The following is a 16,315-nucleotide window of genomic DNA, read 5'->3' on the forward strand; positions in this document are numbered from 1 at the left end:
ACTTCAGTCTAAAACCGCTAAATAAAATATTTAGTTTAGCGTCGTGCTCGATTTCACGGGCCGTTTCTGAAACCTAGATTGCATCAATGCAAAGAATATCTGTCCAGCTTGCATCAAATACCCGCTTGTACTGCCTGGTTAAGCTTGTAATAAACTGCCTATTAACCACTTCGCAAACCAAACTCGCTACTTTGAAAGAAAATTAAAAGTGTTACAGTTTGAATATTTAATAAAAATATTCAAGCTGTAGCATTTTTTTATGCCTTGAAGTGTGTTCATTTTGTGCTGATTCAGAATTAGTCATTAGACACTCAATCTGTGCCTGTTATGCTTATAGCCTTTGAATATAACCATGCGTCGCAAGACGCCTTGCTGTTGTTGTTGTTGACGGCGGTATTTTTATTTGATACTTAATTGATGATTCCAAAATATTAGGCTCTAAGTTGATTAACGTTTCTTTACGGGCCTTCTTATAATAACCAAAATTGACACCTCTCATGTTGTGCTGTTATCTTACCACTGCATATAAAACCTTATTTTACGCCCTTGTCGGCAACGCGTCTACCTATTAAGAAGTATCAGAATTTTGTTGTCTAAAAAAACGCTAAGGAAACAATGGTCAAGTTCAATTCGCTTACAGTAGTAATTGTCATCAGCACATATAACTTCTTTTTGTTCACACGTCAATCTAACACTATATATCTTTGTGGATCAAGTGACAACGTTTATAAGCACAGTTTTGTTCTTACGGCCAGTCTACACGACCGGCTACTGCTGTACATGTAACATGTACGATTTAGCAATACCAGAAACCCACTCAGATAACTTATTAATGCTAATATTTTTGCAGTAAGAAAAATGAAATTTCATTTTAGTCAGTGTAACACACAGATCCTACTGAGTACAGAGTATTTAGTATACTTAAACCATGTCCTCGGAAACACGCATGCTTACGTGTACGCTAAGCACCCTACCCTCCGTTTACTGTAGTATTCAAATATCAATAACAACATGCATTATGAAAAAGTATTTAATATTTAAACGATGCCGCCTTCGGACTTTGTGCAAATCCCCATATGTAAACTGGGAAACACATGCATTTATTGATGTCAACTACACATTCTAGTTTTAACCAATTGAAGCCACCTTCGCTGCGCTCGGCAGCCAGTAGGAATATTTAAATTATTTTATCCAATGATTTGTCCGGAAAAGCGTGACAGGCACGACAATTTAGTGTGACGGACAGACAGGTTGCTGCAGTAGATGTTTAAGATATAATAGTTTCGTTTTCTGTCGTGTCGAGTCTTGACGTCCCGATGGAGAACGCAGAGAGCGGACTCAAAAGCCCACCACGGGTACGTGCGCTGTAGAACCTCCTGCCCCTTACCCCGTGTGCTTACATTGCTGTACGTTATGCTGCGTTTACGAACCAGTTGAATCCCGACGCGGTGGCCGCGTTCATGAACAATCTCATCTACACTTTCTTGTCAGAAATGGGTGTGATCAACAAACTTCAGGCCGGGGAGAAAGTTTTGGTCGTCGCCTATTCGCACAGTTTTAAGGGGTTTGCTACTCCGAAAAAACTTCAAGCGAACAAAGACATCGTATGTGCAATTTTATACGGAGCAATCCCCGGTGTCTACGGAAGCGATATCATAAGCGGCGACCTTGCCAGGAGTGTAGCGGCAGCTGCGGTGAATGCCTGGATAGATGAGTTTGGGGAAAAGGACTCGGCTTCTCCCCCAGTTTTGTCCCAAGGGCTCATGCAACAGCTCAAGCTCGCGTTTTCCGAGACACAATACCACGGCAATGCGCACGAAGAGTTTGCAGACTACCTCTGGCGCTGCTGGAAGGTTTATGACTCTGATATGTTCAGGGCCCTGTACGTGACGGTCGTTCAGAGCTCGGGCTTCGGGAAGAGTCGGATGCTGTTCGAGTTGGCGCTCAAGGCAAAGGATCAGGGCTCTCAGATAAAAGTCCTGTATACGTGCGCTCGCTTACACGGATCGACGGGGTATCCAGAGGCAACCAAAAATCTCCGCTACTGGCTAATCCCAGAGTCTTCTTCTGTCGAGCAGATTGCTTCTCGTTTGGAAGCCATCTACAACTATGCGATAAAGAATTGGGAAGAAGTTCAACGTGAGTGGATCAAGCTGTTTAACGAGAAGGAAAGTGATGAGTCTGTTCGAAACAACCTATTTCAGCAAGCAGAAAACGATAAGAAGGTCAAAAAGAAGAAAATCGATGACTCTTTAGTAAAGAAGAAACAGGACGGCAAGATGGTGGTGCTGGTGGTTGACGAAGCTAGATCCCTACTTAATGAGAAGGCGGACCCAGGCGCGTTAACAGTCAAAGTCAATGATTTTCGTCTATTTCGACGAGCGCTTGCTTTGGTCAACAACAGAATCGGAGCAGAAGGAGGCATTTTCGCGGTGTTGGTCGATACGAACTCCAAGATCTCGGACTTAACTCCATCGCTAGCATCCGACCCGTCTTCTCGAAATTACAAAAACAGCACTGGACTGGAGACGTTCCCTCCTTTTGTGCTGACTCACACTATGGATGAACACTGGCATCAGTACTTAAAGCGCAGTGGAGGTGGACAGCTGGAAAATCTAAGTGAGGAGGCAAAGCTTAGGATGGAAATACAGTCGTACAAGGCGATTGTGACCGGGAGCGAGAACGATGCTTGGAATGCGTTGCTGCGCATGGGCCGCCCAATGTGGTGGAGCATTTTCACCGATCGAAATGGAAAGCCACAAGCTTCTTCTGGTGATCTAGTCACCCTAGCAGCAAATAAGCTGCTACTGGGAAACGATTTTAAGCAAGAAGCCTCATACAACGAGAAGACCATGTTTGGTGTTGCGGCGATGCTCTGTCGACTGGGTGTACGTCCATACTCAACGTCGACGTTGGCGTCGCAGGTTGTCGCGGACTTCATGGCTGTCCTCGCCTACGTGACATTCGAGAGAGAGGGCTACTTGAGTAGCTACGCGTCGGATCCGGTGCTTGCGCTGGGTGCGGTTAAAGTGTGGTATGCCCTGAAGGAAGGCTTGTCGACGTATATCCTTCCGCAGCTGAATAAGTTGATCCTGGACGAAGCACTGGAGACAGGTGGGATTTGTGAAATGGTCGCTCGCATTTTGCTCCTTCTCGCGATGGACCAGTGTGTGATGGGGGATCGAAGCAAGCCAAAAGGCCAATTTGTGTCGGTGGAGTCGTTTTTGAACGTGATGGGGTGCGATAAAATCGAAATCTATCGCAAGGGAATGTTCTTTGGAGAAAAAGAAAAGTTTAACACGTGGAAGTCAGGTTGGAAGTACTGGCGCGTGGGGTTCACTCACTTCATACAGTTGCAAGCTGAACCGAATGAAGATACGCTGTGGTATTTACTTGGGCGTCGGGCTGCGGGTACTTTCCCGCGCAACCAGCTTGAAGCAGATCTGATGATCCCAGTATTTTGGAACAAAGATGGCGAGAAGGAGCGAGTGTCATTCATGCTCATTCAGGTGAAAAGCCATATACCAAAAGACGATGGTTTCTCCCAAGCAGCATCGAAGAAGCTGTCTCATTGGTTCGTGTTTGAAAGTCCGTATCCGAAAGGCAAGAAACCTAATGAGGATTTGGCTGCAGATCCAGCGCAGAAGAAAGGCACGGTGAATGAAAACCCCTTGATCAAGACGCCAGTTGAAAATGTTCTTCGCATTTACATGAATTTGCGCGAAAAAGTACCTTTCGATGGAAAGTCGCGGAACAATTCCTGGCGGTTCATCTATACCACGTCGTTGAATGAGGACAACAGCCCTCCTGGACTCCAGACTGGAGCGCAAGCAAAAGATACGAACGTTTACACGCTTTGTTTTCGCTCGCTGTGTTGGGAGACGTATCCCTTTTTAACTGAAGATGTGGCTCAATGTCTCGCGAGTATTGTGGCGTCTCAATGGGATCCCATGGCACTTGTAGACGGTGATCTGGAACGTCGTGATAAAGGCACTGAGGCCGAAACGCTACAGGAGGCTCTAACAAGAGCGATGCCAGACCATGAGTTAAAACAGACGGCGCGCCGTGGGCTTGCCTGCCCTCCCGGTCACAATCTGAAATACCAAGATGAAAAGTCTAAAAAGAAGAAGTGTCGCTCGGGAGGTCAGAAACGGGCTGCCAAACGTGGCAAAGGATCAGCTCGCTGCCTTCAACCGCGACGGCTTCCTCGTCGTCCCGGGAACTTCATTCACGCCGAGTGCACGTTCCAGGGGGCAACCCGTGATTATTTTCTCGTCGCTTGAGCTCAATGGTTTTGCTTTAATTTTTATAAGAGCAGGTTTTAATGGCGTAACGGTCGCCAATCAATACATGCTCTTTTGGTGGTTGATCGATCGAGCTGTACCAGAAAAGACAACAACCGTTGTTGTTACAGCGAGCTCTTTGCATCGTGAGAGTGTAATCACCTCCGAGTTGGCCACAACAAACACACACCAATATTTGTAACATCGCACACGAGTCCAAGGACACGACAGTGTTGTACTTCGTCGAGGTGTCATCCACGCGTCGCAGCTGAAGCGTAACACTGACATGCTCTCCGTCTTCCAAGCAGGACAAGGACGTGTACGTTGCGGAAAATTTAAATATTTTAAATATATAGTTTCGAGTAAATGTTGGATGTTTTTCGGGAAGTTTATTGCAAGAAGGACTATGGCCACACTTGACCCCGTGCGAAGCGCGTAGGGTACCGCAGCGAGCATGCCTGCGGTTTGTAGACCGTGTGCGTAGCACGCGGGTGCAAACCCAGGACCGATAATGGCCATCACTATCAAGCGAGGCCCGCATGCCGGTCGTAGCGGGCTTAAGGTTTAGCCTCCACGTTTTGGGTTTGGGTTTCAGGGATATAGATAAATGCCTTATTTTCCTAATTGTGGAGTCTAGAGTCTAGATTCCACAACGGTGCTAATTTTTCTACTCGACAAGCAGGATATTATCGCTAGACTACGCAACGGAGGCCCTTGACTAGAGCCCTGTTAATAAAATCGATCTCATGTACTATAAATCGAGGATCAGGCTAAGTGAAAAGGACAAACGCATTGAAATGCACAATAAGATTATGTCTATAATCTCGGATGCTCTTCAAAAATGATGTGTCAGCTCTAACGTTTGTCCATTGGTAGTAGCGTAAAAAAGGAAGTACAGACAACGACGGAGAAATCCGACAGACACAAAAATCCGACTAGTGATTGTGAGCACACCTCTTTCCCATAGTAACTAATTTTGTATTTTTACCCAATCATATCTTTATACGAGAAGTTTTTAATCCAATTACTTACAAAAAAATGATGAATGGCTGGAGATAAAACACTTCTTGGGCGTCGGTAAATATCAAGTCATTTTGCCCGATGAACCGCGTTGAGCGAAGCTTCACAATGAAGCAAAAGCGCGAGGCCTTGAGAATCGCTAAATGTGGGGGCGTTAAGACCGCCTCCGAAAAATTTAATATTGCAAGACACACCATACGTCAAAGACGTTAAAAGGTCAGGGACGCAAGGAAATTTTTCCTGGCGTCTCTGACCTTTAAACATACATGAAGGATATGCGCAGACTTGAGCAAGTAAGTCAATGTGAATGTACTTTTTGTGCTATTGTGGTGTTGAGCTAGCTTTCTTACATTAAAAATACGGAACTGTTGTGGTAGACGCACTGGTGGAACCGCTAAGGAAAAGCGCATCCGTACTATAATGTCTACTATTGCTGCTTGGGAAAAGCTAGAGAAGAAAACGATAATTCGTAGCTTCGAAAAGGCTATCCCGAGGTACATATCCGGAAGTAATCGTCTGAATATAATCCCCTTTTATTTCATTCACATGTTTTTACGGTGCTGTTTTTGTTTTTTGGAGTGCGTTATTAGCCTATCAAATGAAGCGTCGGATTTTTGTGTCGGGCTCTGTGTTTTTTTCTTTTACTATGGCTGGATGCTATTCAGTGGTGTCGGATTTCTCCGTCGTTGTCTGTAGTAGTATTACCGGGAAATTCCCGGTAATACAGCTCATGTCGAATGGCTTTGCTCCACTGCATTGTAGTAGAGCTTCTACACAGTGGTAGTAGTAGAGGTCATATTTGTATACTATTTCAGCTACTATTTCTGTCTTTTCGAGTTTTTTCGACTTGCCTTCATCTTCATTATTCCATCCATGTTGTGCCGCAGCAGAAGCTGCCTCTCCGCCATCCACTGATATCCGTCCTTGTCCTAAGAGGCCCCATAACTATCCCTCTAGTTGAAAACACCCTATCTTGAAACGCTGATGACGATATTTTGCCGAGATGGATACGCGCTAGTAGCGCGATAGAGGGAAACTGAGCTTCGTCTTCATCTCGAAACCACTCGAGCACATATATATGTTTGTACAGGCCCAACCGTGCGTAATGCATCCCGCTCTGAGCATTAATCGACATGGCCTTGGACAGCTCTCCAATCTTGATGTTGGGGTTCTGGCGTTGGGTGAGCCATTCTGGCTTGAAATCAAGCCAGTCTCATAAGAGCATCGGCTCTGGCGTTGATCGTGGTCTCTTTTAGCTCATCTCTTGTTTTTGTAGCTCGAATGGGTGCCCCCAGTAGCAGTTCGTCAGCGTCATCCGTTGCGGAAAAAGGAGACGAATCTTGGCTCAATAGGATACGCTGAGACAGCAACTGCTGAAAGAAAAATATTTCTCCTCTCCTTCGTCATCAGGACCAATACCTTTCGGTGCTCGTCCCGTAGATAACCAACTCCACTCTTGTACATTGCCTTTTCCTCATATCGTGGAATATCACCGACGGCTGCAATCGTCTTGGCACTGGACTTAGTCCTGGGATCGAGCAGGACACACGCCATCGACTCGGTGGTGACATTGGGAAACCGGGCCTGCAGCTGCAGGAGAGTTTGTAGAAGTCATGTGTTTCCAGCGTCCGAGAGCTGGTCCCGCGTCCTCGTGACCGGACAATGACTCGCTTCGTATGCATCCTTGGCGCTGGGAGCCTCAACAGTCATGACCTCAAATTCAAAGGTTTTTAATTTGCTCTCTGCAAGTCGACGGAACACTACCATGTACGACGATACAAGACTCTCGCTTTGCACCTCCACCAGAGCAAGATTGGCTATGAAATTGGTGGCTGCCTCCATTTCGACTGCGAGCATTCATTTTTAAGCGCTTGGAGCACTCCACACAGCAGTGGAGTCCTTTGTAGATTGAAAATGTGCATCGAAAGCGGCGTAGTTGACGACAGGGCTTCGGATAAGTTTGCACGTGTAGGAAAATCGGACATCCTGGCCAGTCATCGACTCCAGCTCCGGATATGAGAGGGCCTCCTAACATTTCTTCAGCGCATTGCGCTGTTTGGGTGATCTGAAGTTGTTGTTCAGACTGCGAAGCTTGTGAATCACGTCACCTCCTTCAGCCAGAGCGCCGCCGGGGGCTACCGTAGTACCGACTTTGTCCCACGAAGCTGTAGATTCGCTTCAGACAGTCGTAGTCTGAATATTGTCTTTGAGACCAATCGCCTAGCCTATGCACATGCTCAATAGATACATCGAGCAGCCTCCTTACTCAGTGTCAATGTGATCAGCCACGTTCTTCGTCGTTGAAGTCGTGTCGGACATTGTATATCGAGTCATTGACCGAATATACTGATTAAAGCGTGCTTTAAAAGCACTATCGATGACCTCGATCATTCCCAGAGCGTTGTGGTCGTCATTTTCACGCAAGCGAGGGCCGCGATAAACCGAAATCACCACAAACTAGCAATTCAGGCGACCGAAGCACCTACGATGCTATTTTTTCCGCAGCTTGTCCAGACATCGCGAATTACATTGAGAAAATTGGGGTTGCAAGCTTTCTCATACTCAGTAGATAGCAATACACCCACCAGCTCGCAAAGTAGTTAAAATGTCCATTCAATAGACAGTCGTGTCTGTCGCGGCGAAGGACTTGGAATTTGGGTTTCCAGTAGCAGCGTGAATGAGAGCCTATAGTACTGACTTTTGAGAGATACTACCACCAATAGTGAGTACCAGCTTATCGGTATTCATGTGACTACTTTGTAAATAGTAGTAGTATTAATATAACTTAAGAGTCATATTTTCGAAACGACTACCAATCCCTGCTCCCGATGATGGCATTAATCGCAGTTCAAATTTCAAGGCTCCCATGCATTCTACTTGAGTCTGAGAAACCCGTCCATGCACCACATTTGTGATGACCTTTATTTACAAAAAGTAAATTTTACCTCCCATACATTATGCAATTGAATATTGTAAATAATTAATGTACATATGCATTAATCGTGCTGCAGGATGTATTTTTCAAGGACGTGGTCGAAACTGTGGACTGACCCAGGCCTTTTTATTGAGCCGATTTGTTTTGAAATATTTATGAACCATTTCGGTACTGCAATAATTGATCACTAAGATGAAACGATCTATTTTAGTTTAGAAGGGCAGAGGTTTGAGTAGCAGAGAGTTGTCGTCCTGCTCGGATGCTAGCTCTCGACATTTAATTGACGCTTAAATATGGTATACATTTTTGGAAATTGGCGGGGGCAAATACCGACGTTCGGTGGAGGAGGCTTGAGCTCATGAAGGTAAGTTGAAAACGTGAATTGATTGGAGAGCCGGGGAAATGTTTAACTACTTGACTAAAACGCACTGCTCTCAGGACGCTTCCTTTTTCGCTATGCAGCTTTGGGGCGAAACCATTCTGTCGAAGTCGTACCATCAAGATGGCGCGGTACAGCGCTTCTGAAGCATGCCACTGCTATTGCCACCATATTCTCTTGTTGGCTTAGCCGTCGTGCCGACGCTACTGCACGCTTTATTTGTTGAGCACGGTGTCGCTCGGTCCCAACATTCCAGTTGATAGCATAATTGGGCAGTATGGCCCGTCATTATCAGACACTGGGTTTCCACTGTCGAATAACACGCGATTTTTTGCGGCGAGCTAACGGTATTCCCACGTTCTTAGTTTACTCGATATATATTTACTAGCATAAACGAAATCCACATTGGACATGTTTACTTGAAGATTCGCCGAAAAAGGTCCTTACTCGAAATTAAACCGTTATTTACTCGAGAAAATTGGCACCCGTACGTTTGCGGCCACTAAAAAACGACAATTCTTGAGTCCAACGTGGCGCTGGCCGAATCTTCAGCTGCCGATGGCTTCGTGATTCGACAACGCGCACTTCCCGCTCGACGTGAAGCTCGTGTGAGCTTATAGCGACAAGCTGCCCAACTTGGTGAAGAATGAAGACCAGGAAGCTTACCTGAACACGCGCCTGGGCGTCGGCATGCATACCTTTACGTGTACCATCTGGCAGCAGAGAAGCCAAGTCAGTTTACGAACTTAAGGGCTTTCGTATGACAAGTAGGTATGGAGGTCTACAAAGGTACGATCGTACTGGTAGTCGACGTGTAGACCAAGTGTGATCTGATCCTGGACATCACCAGCTAGCCTACGCAACGATGCGTTCAGGGCTCGCCATAACCCAGCTTTTCGAATTTGAGCGGGTGGGTGGAGATGTTTTTGTGCATGGGTGGGGTCAAATTATAGGTTTCTTTGGAGGCATCATGCCTCCCTACTGCACGACAAATTCGCCGTATATAAACCGATGATCGAACACTGCAACCGGGGCGTTCATGGCAGCCCCTTTTGGTAGAGGTTCTGCCTGGCACATGTGGCACGCATGAGCCTGCACCAGTCGCGTGGGGTTCTCTAGCAATGAAGCCTTCTTTCATGACAGGAGCCATCATTCTAAATTAAATTCACCCGAATGAGAAACCCTTTCGCTTACCCATCCTTTCTGCTGCAGCGTAACCGGCCCATGTATAGTGTGTACAAGCTGTATACTATTTGTCAGCTACCCCCCCCGTTCGGCGTCGCGTGGTTTGCCACCCGAGAATCTCGAGGGTCATGGATCTCCGGACGTGTACCGAGCAGAAGCGACCTCTGGCTACGGACGCGGCTGAAGTCCTCGAGAATAATGCGTCTCACAGCTCACAGGTCACAGGATAGAAACACAAATACCGTCCGATGTGGATTCCTTACACAGACCACAACAAATCGCCGAATTAGGTCGGCGCTTGTGTGACCTGCGCAGAGGGCGCCCCCCTCGCGGTTCGACCCAGCCGGGACAGACGAGTGGCTCGCTTCCACTGAGTTCCGACTCATCAAGTCAGAGCACCTCTGAGGATCGATCGAACTCGTTCACAAGACCCTATGACCTCCACCAAACGATGGACGACGGCGCACGAGCGCTTTTACAGGTCATCAAGCGCAGAGGCTACTCAGCTAGAGTTGTTGCGGCGCCCGGTCCAGCCGACGTACCAGCCCGCCGAGTTTTTTTTTTTTTGGGGGGGGGTCTCTCGCGCGTAGCGAGACTTTGTCCTACCCGGACCGACCTAATCTTTTGGCAGTACTCTACAAGCTATGCCTCTCGGGTATCAACGGCAGGCATAATCCAGCTCTATGCAGGGACTTACCGGAGGAGTATACACGTGTCTTGGAGTAGGTAGATCCGGCTCTGTTATCTACTGGGAGTCCCTTTGGCTTTCCTTATTCATACCTATGCTTCGTATTCAAATAGCTAGTGAAGTGTAGTCGTTTCAGATCTCTACCGACCCTTCCGCTTGGTTCAAACGACCGTTGAGATCAGCGGATATATGGACAGATCGTCGAGTACTTACCGTGTCCCATTTTCCTAAGCTTTCGAATGCCAGGTTCATGACCGCCGCCACTCTGATCTATTCTTCGGCTTTGCCCCCACTGAGGTGGAGAGATCCAATTGACGCCCAGCAGATGTCTTTAGTGGCGCATTGTGAGGACGTGAGGACATGTATGGGACTGACAAGCGATCCACCACCGAAGGTTTCGCCGTCTGTGGAGCTTTGGAAACCAACCGTGTACGTCTTCGCTTTAGCTGAGAGCCACCTAGAATGAGCTTGCGCTGGATATCGTTTACTGAAGCATCCGTGGGAGTGGATGCCAAAACTAAAGCTGCCAATGCGGCGAGGTTGATGTATGGCCGAATCTGGAAATCCCTACACCACAACTGGCCCGGTTATGATACGATCTGGTGAGTGTCTTAATCCCTCATTTGGCTCTGCCACCGTTGGTGTTGTTATTCACCTGGCTGCTCCTCACAGTCTTTCTCTACTTCTTCAGCACATATCACGGTGTCCCTCTCCGCCATCGACTGACCGTCGAGGCGAAGGCGCGTCCGCTGAACAAATTTCTCGACCCGTTGGTACTCGTGGGGTCAGCGGCCGGCACGATGCTGGGTTGGTCGACCTGATAACTTCCCATGGATCTGGCGTGGAGTCGGCAATGTCTTCATGGACGCGACTTCCTGGTCCACCGAGCTGGCTGGGGGGCACCACTTCGGGCGCCATCAATCCGTTAATCTCGGCTGTCCAAGTGAGGCTTGGCTCCATCGTGAGACTGGTCACTCAGCAAAGGTACGAGCGCCGGGGAAAATTGAACTTCTTGGCAAGGCGGAAGGCCTACGGGTTCACTCGGTCCATAGCGCCTTCTGATCCTACACAACAGAGAGAGGTCCTGCTCCTGTCAGCTGCTGGAATGTTTGAGCCATTACTCTGCCGTTGATTACTCCCAGGTCATAGGTGATTCCAGGGCTGACCATCACGCCGCCAGCGTTGGGAATCGCGCGCTGACTCGGCGGTTGAATATCATCTCTCTTGGCAACGTTGACTTGTCGACTCAGCTATCGTCGGCAAGGTGCCACCACGCAGTCCGTTAAACACCTCGCCTCACTACGAAACGTCGTATCTCTAAGTGAAGCAAAACTCGCTCGGGCCGTCGAACCGGAGCAAGGCAAGATCAAGGCTGCGTTAGGCAAGCCTAGGTCACTATTTGCAAGGCATGGACCGGGACGCGGAGATTGCGACTCTCCTCCATACCATCACCGAAAAGGACGCAGCGTATACGATACTTCAGGGCATTGCGGCTAAACATTTCGAGCGGCTCCAGGAAACGGTACAACTGAAAAGCTCGACAGCCAACCCTTTAGGCACGCTCAGCTAGTGATCGCTGGCCAGCGGGCAGTAATTTTACAGCAGAAGCGGATCATCCGGCGAAGCAGTACTCTTTCGATGCATGGCCCTCGCATGGCTGCTACGGCTGGCGCTCGGTTGGACGTCCCTCGATTCGATCCTTCCGACCTTCGTCTAAACGTGCGATTGTGTCGCATCTTGGAGTCTCGCCCCCTCCCCGCTCTTCTCGACATCCCTAAAGGCTAGTCCCGCCAGCTAGAGTTGCTGATCCATCCTCGTCGAGCCGATGCTTCCGCTTTTTACTGGTGGGCAGCGTTTTAGCCGGAAGCTTCACGAGCTTACCTTCTACTTTTCCCCGTCGGTACTGGAGGAAGCTCGACGGTGCCTCGCTTCGTCGACTCGATGTCGTTCCTTGATGGTTCTCGGGAACATCTTGGTGAAGCTTCGTGGCGACAGTCCTTTACACTTCATCCTTCAAGTATCCACGTATCTCTCCAGACAGTAGATCGAGGGCCCTGACTACGTCAGCTTTCGAGAACCCATCAGGCTTTCGAAGACTTGCATCAACAGCGGTATACTTGTAGATCAGGTCCTTCCGCTCACTAACGCTAGTCTGTCGTTTGACGTATGCCTAGATGCAGAGCTTAGAACGCTCGGTTTGTGCTTGTTTAACATATTTTCCGCGTTTTCAGGTATCATGCCTCCATGCTTCGACGGGTTGTACCACTGGCGGATCAAGTTGTAGAACACCTCCATCTGGCACTTGCCGACGGTTTGTGTCCCACGACAACCACGACACACGAATAGGCAGCGATCGGATGGGTGACCCTTCTTGTCGCAGCGTTGGCAGGTCAGTCTCTTCCAGCAGTGTAGATCGTCAATACGGTGTGATTCACAGTGTGAACAAAGCGGGAATGGAGTCCGACCGTGTTGCTGTCCTTGGCCTCGATCAAGCTCTCGTGGCGTTTGACTCAGCATAACTCGATCGGGTTCTGGTGCAGCAGACACTTGCGCCTGAGCTTCTCCTTCGACCGCCGCCAAAATAGTTCCGACGTAGATCGCCGTCCGACTCTGATCCGCTGAGTTCCGACTCACTGTCGCTGTCAGACTGGACTGCAGACACGGCTTGTATCTTGTGTACTAAAACTAGATTCGTGGCGTCAGGACTTGATGCTCTCTTTCGGTACTTATTCCAGCCAAACCGATCTCACGCTTGACAGCCTTTCGAGCGCTTCGAGCACGCAGAACCTCTTCCAGTGTACCAGCATCCGGAATACGGAGCAAAGCCAGTTGAACGGCTAGATCCGGATCATCCAGTGTGCTCGACATGTTCACGACGGGTATCGGGTTGGGCACGCTTTACACATAGCTGCGCTCCCAGCCCTGCAGCGCTGAACCGATGCAGGTACTCGAGTGACGATTCATCTGCTCGCTTGCGTGGTAGTACTGTCTCGCGATAGATACACCAATACCACAAAACTGTACTTGGAACTCGCGAACAAGTTCTTTCCAGTCGCCTATAATCATGCGACTGAGTTGTCGATACCAGCTCCTTGCTTGATCAATAAAGAGGCCACCGAGCACCAGCCACTTCTCATCGCCCGGTGCTAGATCGCAGACATTACCATGCTGATCCAGGACCTCGCACGATCTCCACTGTTGTCTTTTCCGGCAACCCCTTTCAGCTCGGAGATGGCTGGCACACGAATGCGTGGGGCGATTGCTGAGGCTCCGATCACCGCAGTTGTGGCAGCCACCGCTGCTCGACGTGGAAGCGGGAGACTAAATCCTCAGGATCGTACTCTTCGTGATAATAGCCCTCCATTTCGACGTTTGGTGCTTCCGCAGTTCTGTGTGGGACCCTGATAGCCGTCTCCGGTCCGGCGCTTTATTTGCTGATGAAGCGCCCCACCGAAGTGCCGCATCGCTGAGTTGAATAGCGTCCGCAGGCTGCTTAGAGTTTCCCAGTGCTGGTCTCCCATCGTCGGTGAGGTCGGTCGAGTCAACAGCAGCGCCACGCCCGAAGGTCCCAGCTGCATCCGACACCGTCGATGCTGTACGAGTACTCCCTTTAAGCCGCAGAAGCATAACGTGACTGTTCGCACGATCCAGTCCGTGACCCGGACTCAGGGGTCGTGGCAGGCCGACATCGGGCTTAGACCCTATCTTGATCTCAGTCTGCGACTCGCCGACCAGCGCTCTCATCTTCTCGAATAGCTCCGACTGTGTGTTCTAAATCATTTCGAGATCCAGATCAAACAGATCATTCGACGCAAAGAGGTCTAAGGTGACGCCAGCCTCCTTCAGCTACGCTAAACATGTTGTACCTCAGGGTCAGTCTGTGGACTTATGCAAAGTCTCAATTTAGTAGCCTCGATTGCGTACTTTCACTAAATCTCCGATAACTCGGCATCTAATAGTGGAATTGACACATACACTGCTGCTATTAATTATAGGGACACTAGATTTTTTCAAACTGTACTCACAATACGAGGAGTTTGATTGTGCCGCTCGGTCCAAGAAACACTTGCCTAATGTAAAACAACTAACGGCAACCATCTTTTAAAAATTGTACATATTATAAATCCTAAAGTGAATTTGCCAATTTAGGAGGTGTTCTTATCTATAGGGACACCGCCTAGAAGTATGAGGTGGCGTTGAAATGAGGAATGCGTGACAGCAGCTGATCTTCATGGAGTTCCCGTAACTCCGAGGGTGAGTACTTGAGAGCCACGACCCACCCCCAGAACATGTCCTCACATGAGTTCCAGTCGGGACGGTTCTTGGGAAGAACCCAAGGGTAGCCCCAGAGAGGGTAGATACCTCCCCGGATCTCGGGCTCCTTTCGCCAAGTCGTTAAGTCATCTAGTGGGATTCGGTGCGGCGCGAGAAGCACGCACTGGGCCGCCTCCAAGTTGTCGGCGAACAGCTGCTACTTCTAAAACAGAACACGTTCGTAAACGCCTTTAGAAGTGTGGCCACTGACAAGGCCACGAGGAGCGACGAGGATCTCAAAAAAAAGGTCAGCCCACAGCTCTCCTCGGGAGGCCAATAACGCCTTGAGCTGATGGCAGCTCCCTGGCTGACGGGTGCTACCGCCGGATTCCCATGCGTGCGCTGGGCAGCCTAGAAGTCCTCCTGCTGCTGGCAGAGGGCGTTAGTGATCTCCCGGGGCTCAGGGATACCACCCTCCTCCTCTTCATCGAGGAACCGAAGAGGTTCCGATTGGAGCACCCAGTCTCCTTCTCCTCGCGGAGTGGAGAATTCATAGCCTCACGCTTCTTAGAGAGCTTGGCGTCTTCAACTGTGGCTTTGGCGGAGTTAGCACGCGCAAGACCCTTGGCGAACGAGAGCCGTTTGAGAGGGTTCTCCTCTTCGCCATCGCCAGCTTTGAAAGTGCCCTTAGACTTGATGGCATGACGCTAAGAGCGCACATACGTCCTGAAACTGTGATTGCCATGGTCACTAGCGACTGCACGATGTCGTCATTGGACTCGCTGGGCATTGGAGTGTCCCCTCCCACGGAGCCCACACGAGCATCGTGAGTGCTCGCGGCCCCGGCCTCGTCCTCACTGCCCGAATTGAATTCATGTTCAGCGAACCGCGGGCACGAACGGCTGTCTGGAGAGGCCGAAGGTGAAGGACTGCTGTGCTTGCGTGCACGCTTGCTCACAGCCGCGTCACCAGATGCGTCGATCGCCTCCGATCCCACCTTAGTAGCGTCCTGGAGTGCAGAGCCTTTGCCGCGAGGCTTGGCGCTTTTGGCTTGCGCTATTCCAGCAGCAATCTTGAGGCGTGTTTCTGCACCGCCCTTCGCAATGCCACGGGGCATGCTTAAGGTCAAAGTAAAGACCAAGAAGAAGAGCGCTCAACCGCTGCTCGAGGTTCGAACTGTGAAGTGAGCCTCCGCCGCGCTCGTAAGGCCAAGTCGATGTATTTCGACTTCGAGAATGAAAGTTTGTGACGTACACTTCTTCATTCTGATTGGTCGGTAAACCGAACCTAATTGGGGAGGATGTAGTGGGATACGTAGCCTCAAGTGTACCACTAGTTACATGAGGTGAGACACGTCCCACTTCAGAAGTATGACACGTCATACTTCGGAATATCTGGTACATGGTACCAGGATCGTCCGAGGTCAACCATTGGCAGATACCATCGCTTTTATATCGGTGACTTATAGTTTTTTTATTTTAAACTCAAGCTAAGCCTACCTCTAAATATATCTATTTTTGCAACTTACCTAAAATAGGTCATTTCGCCCCCTTAGGCAAAAAGGGGACCTG

At 49.2% G+C, this 16,315-nt stretch overlaps 1 protein-coding gene across 1 annotated transcript; it reads left to right on the plus strand.

Annotated features, from left to right (window-relative positions):
* Positions 1–1,316: 1,316 nt before the first annotated feature.
* On the plus strand, positions 1,317–4,283 carry PITG_17884 (uncharacterized protein; the record flags this gene model as incomplete). Its single annotated transcript, XM_002896377.1, has 2 exons — positions 1,317–1,355; positions 1,434–4,283. 2 exons carry the CDS (start codon positions 1,317–1,319, stop codon positions 4,281–4,283), a joined length of 2,889 nt encoding a protein of 962 aa, XP_002896423.1.
* Positions 4,284–16,315: the final 12,032 nt, after the last annotated feature.

The sequence above is a fragment of the Phytophthora infestans genome, genomic scaffold (genome assembly GCF_000142945.1).
Source record: "Phytophthora infestans T30-4 supercont1.61 genomic scaffold, whole genome shotgun sequence".
NCBI lineage: Eukaryota > Oomycota > Peronosporomycetes > Peronosporales > Peronosporaceae > Phytophthora > Phytophthora infestans.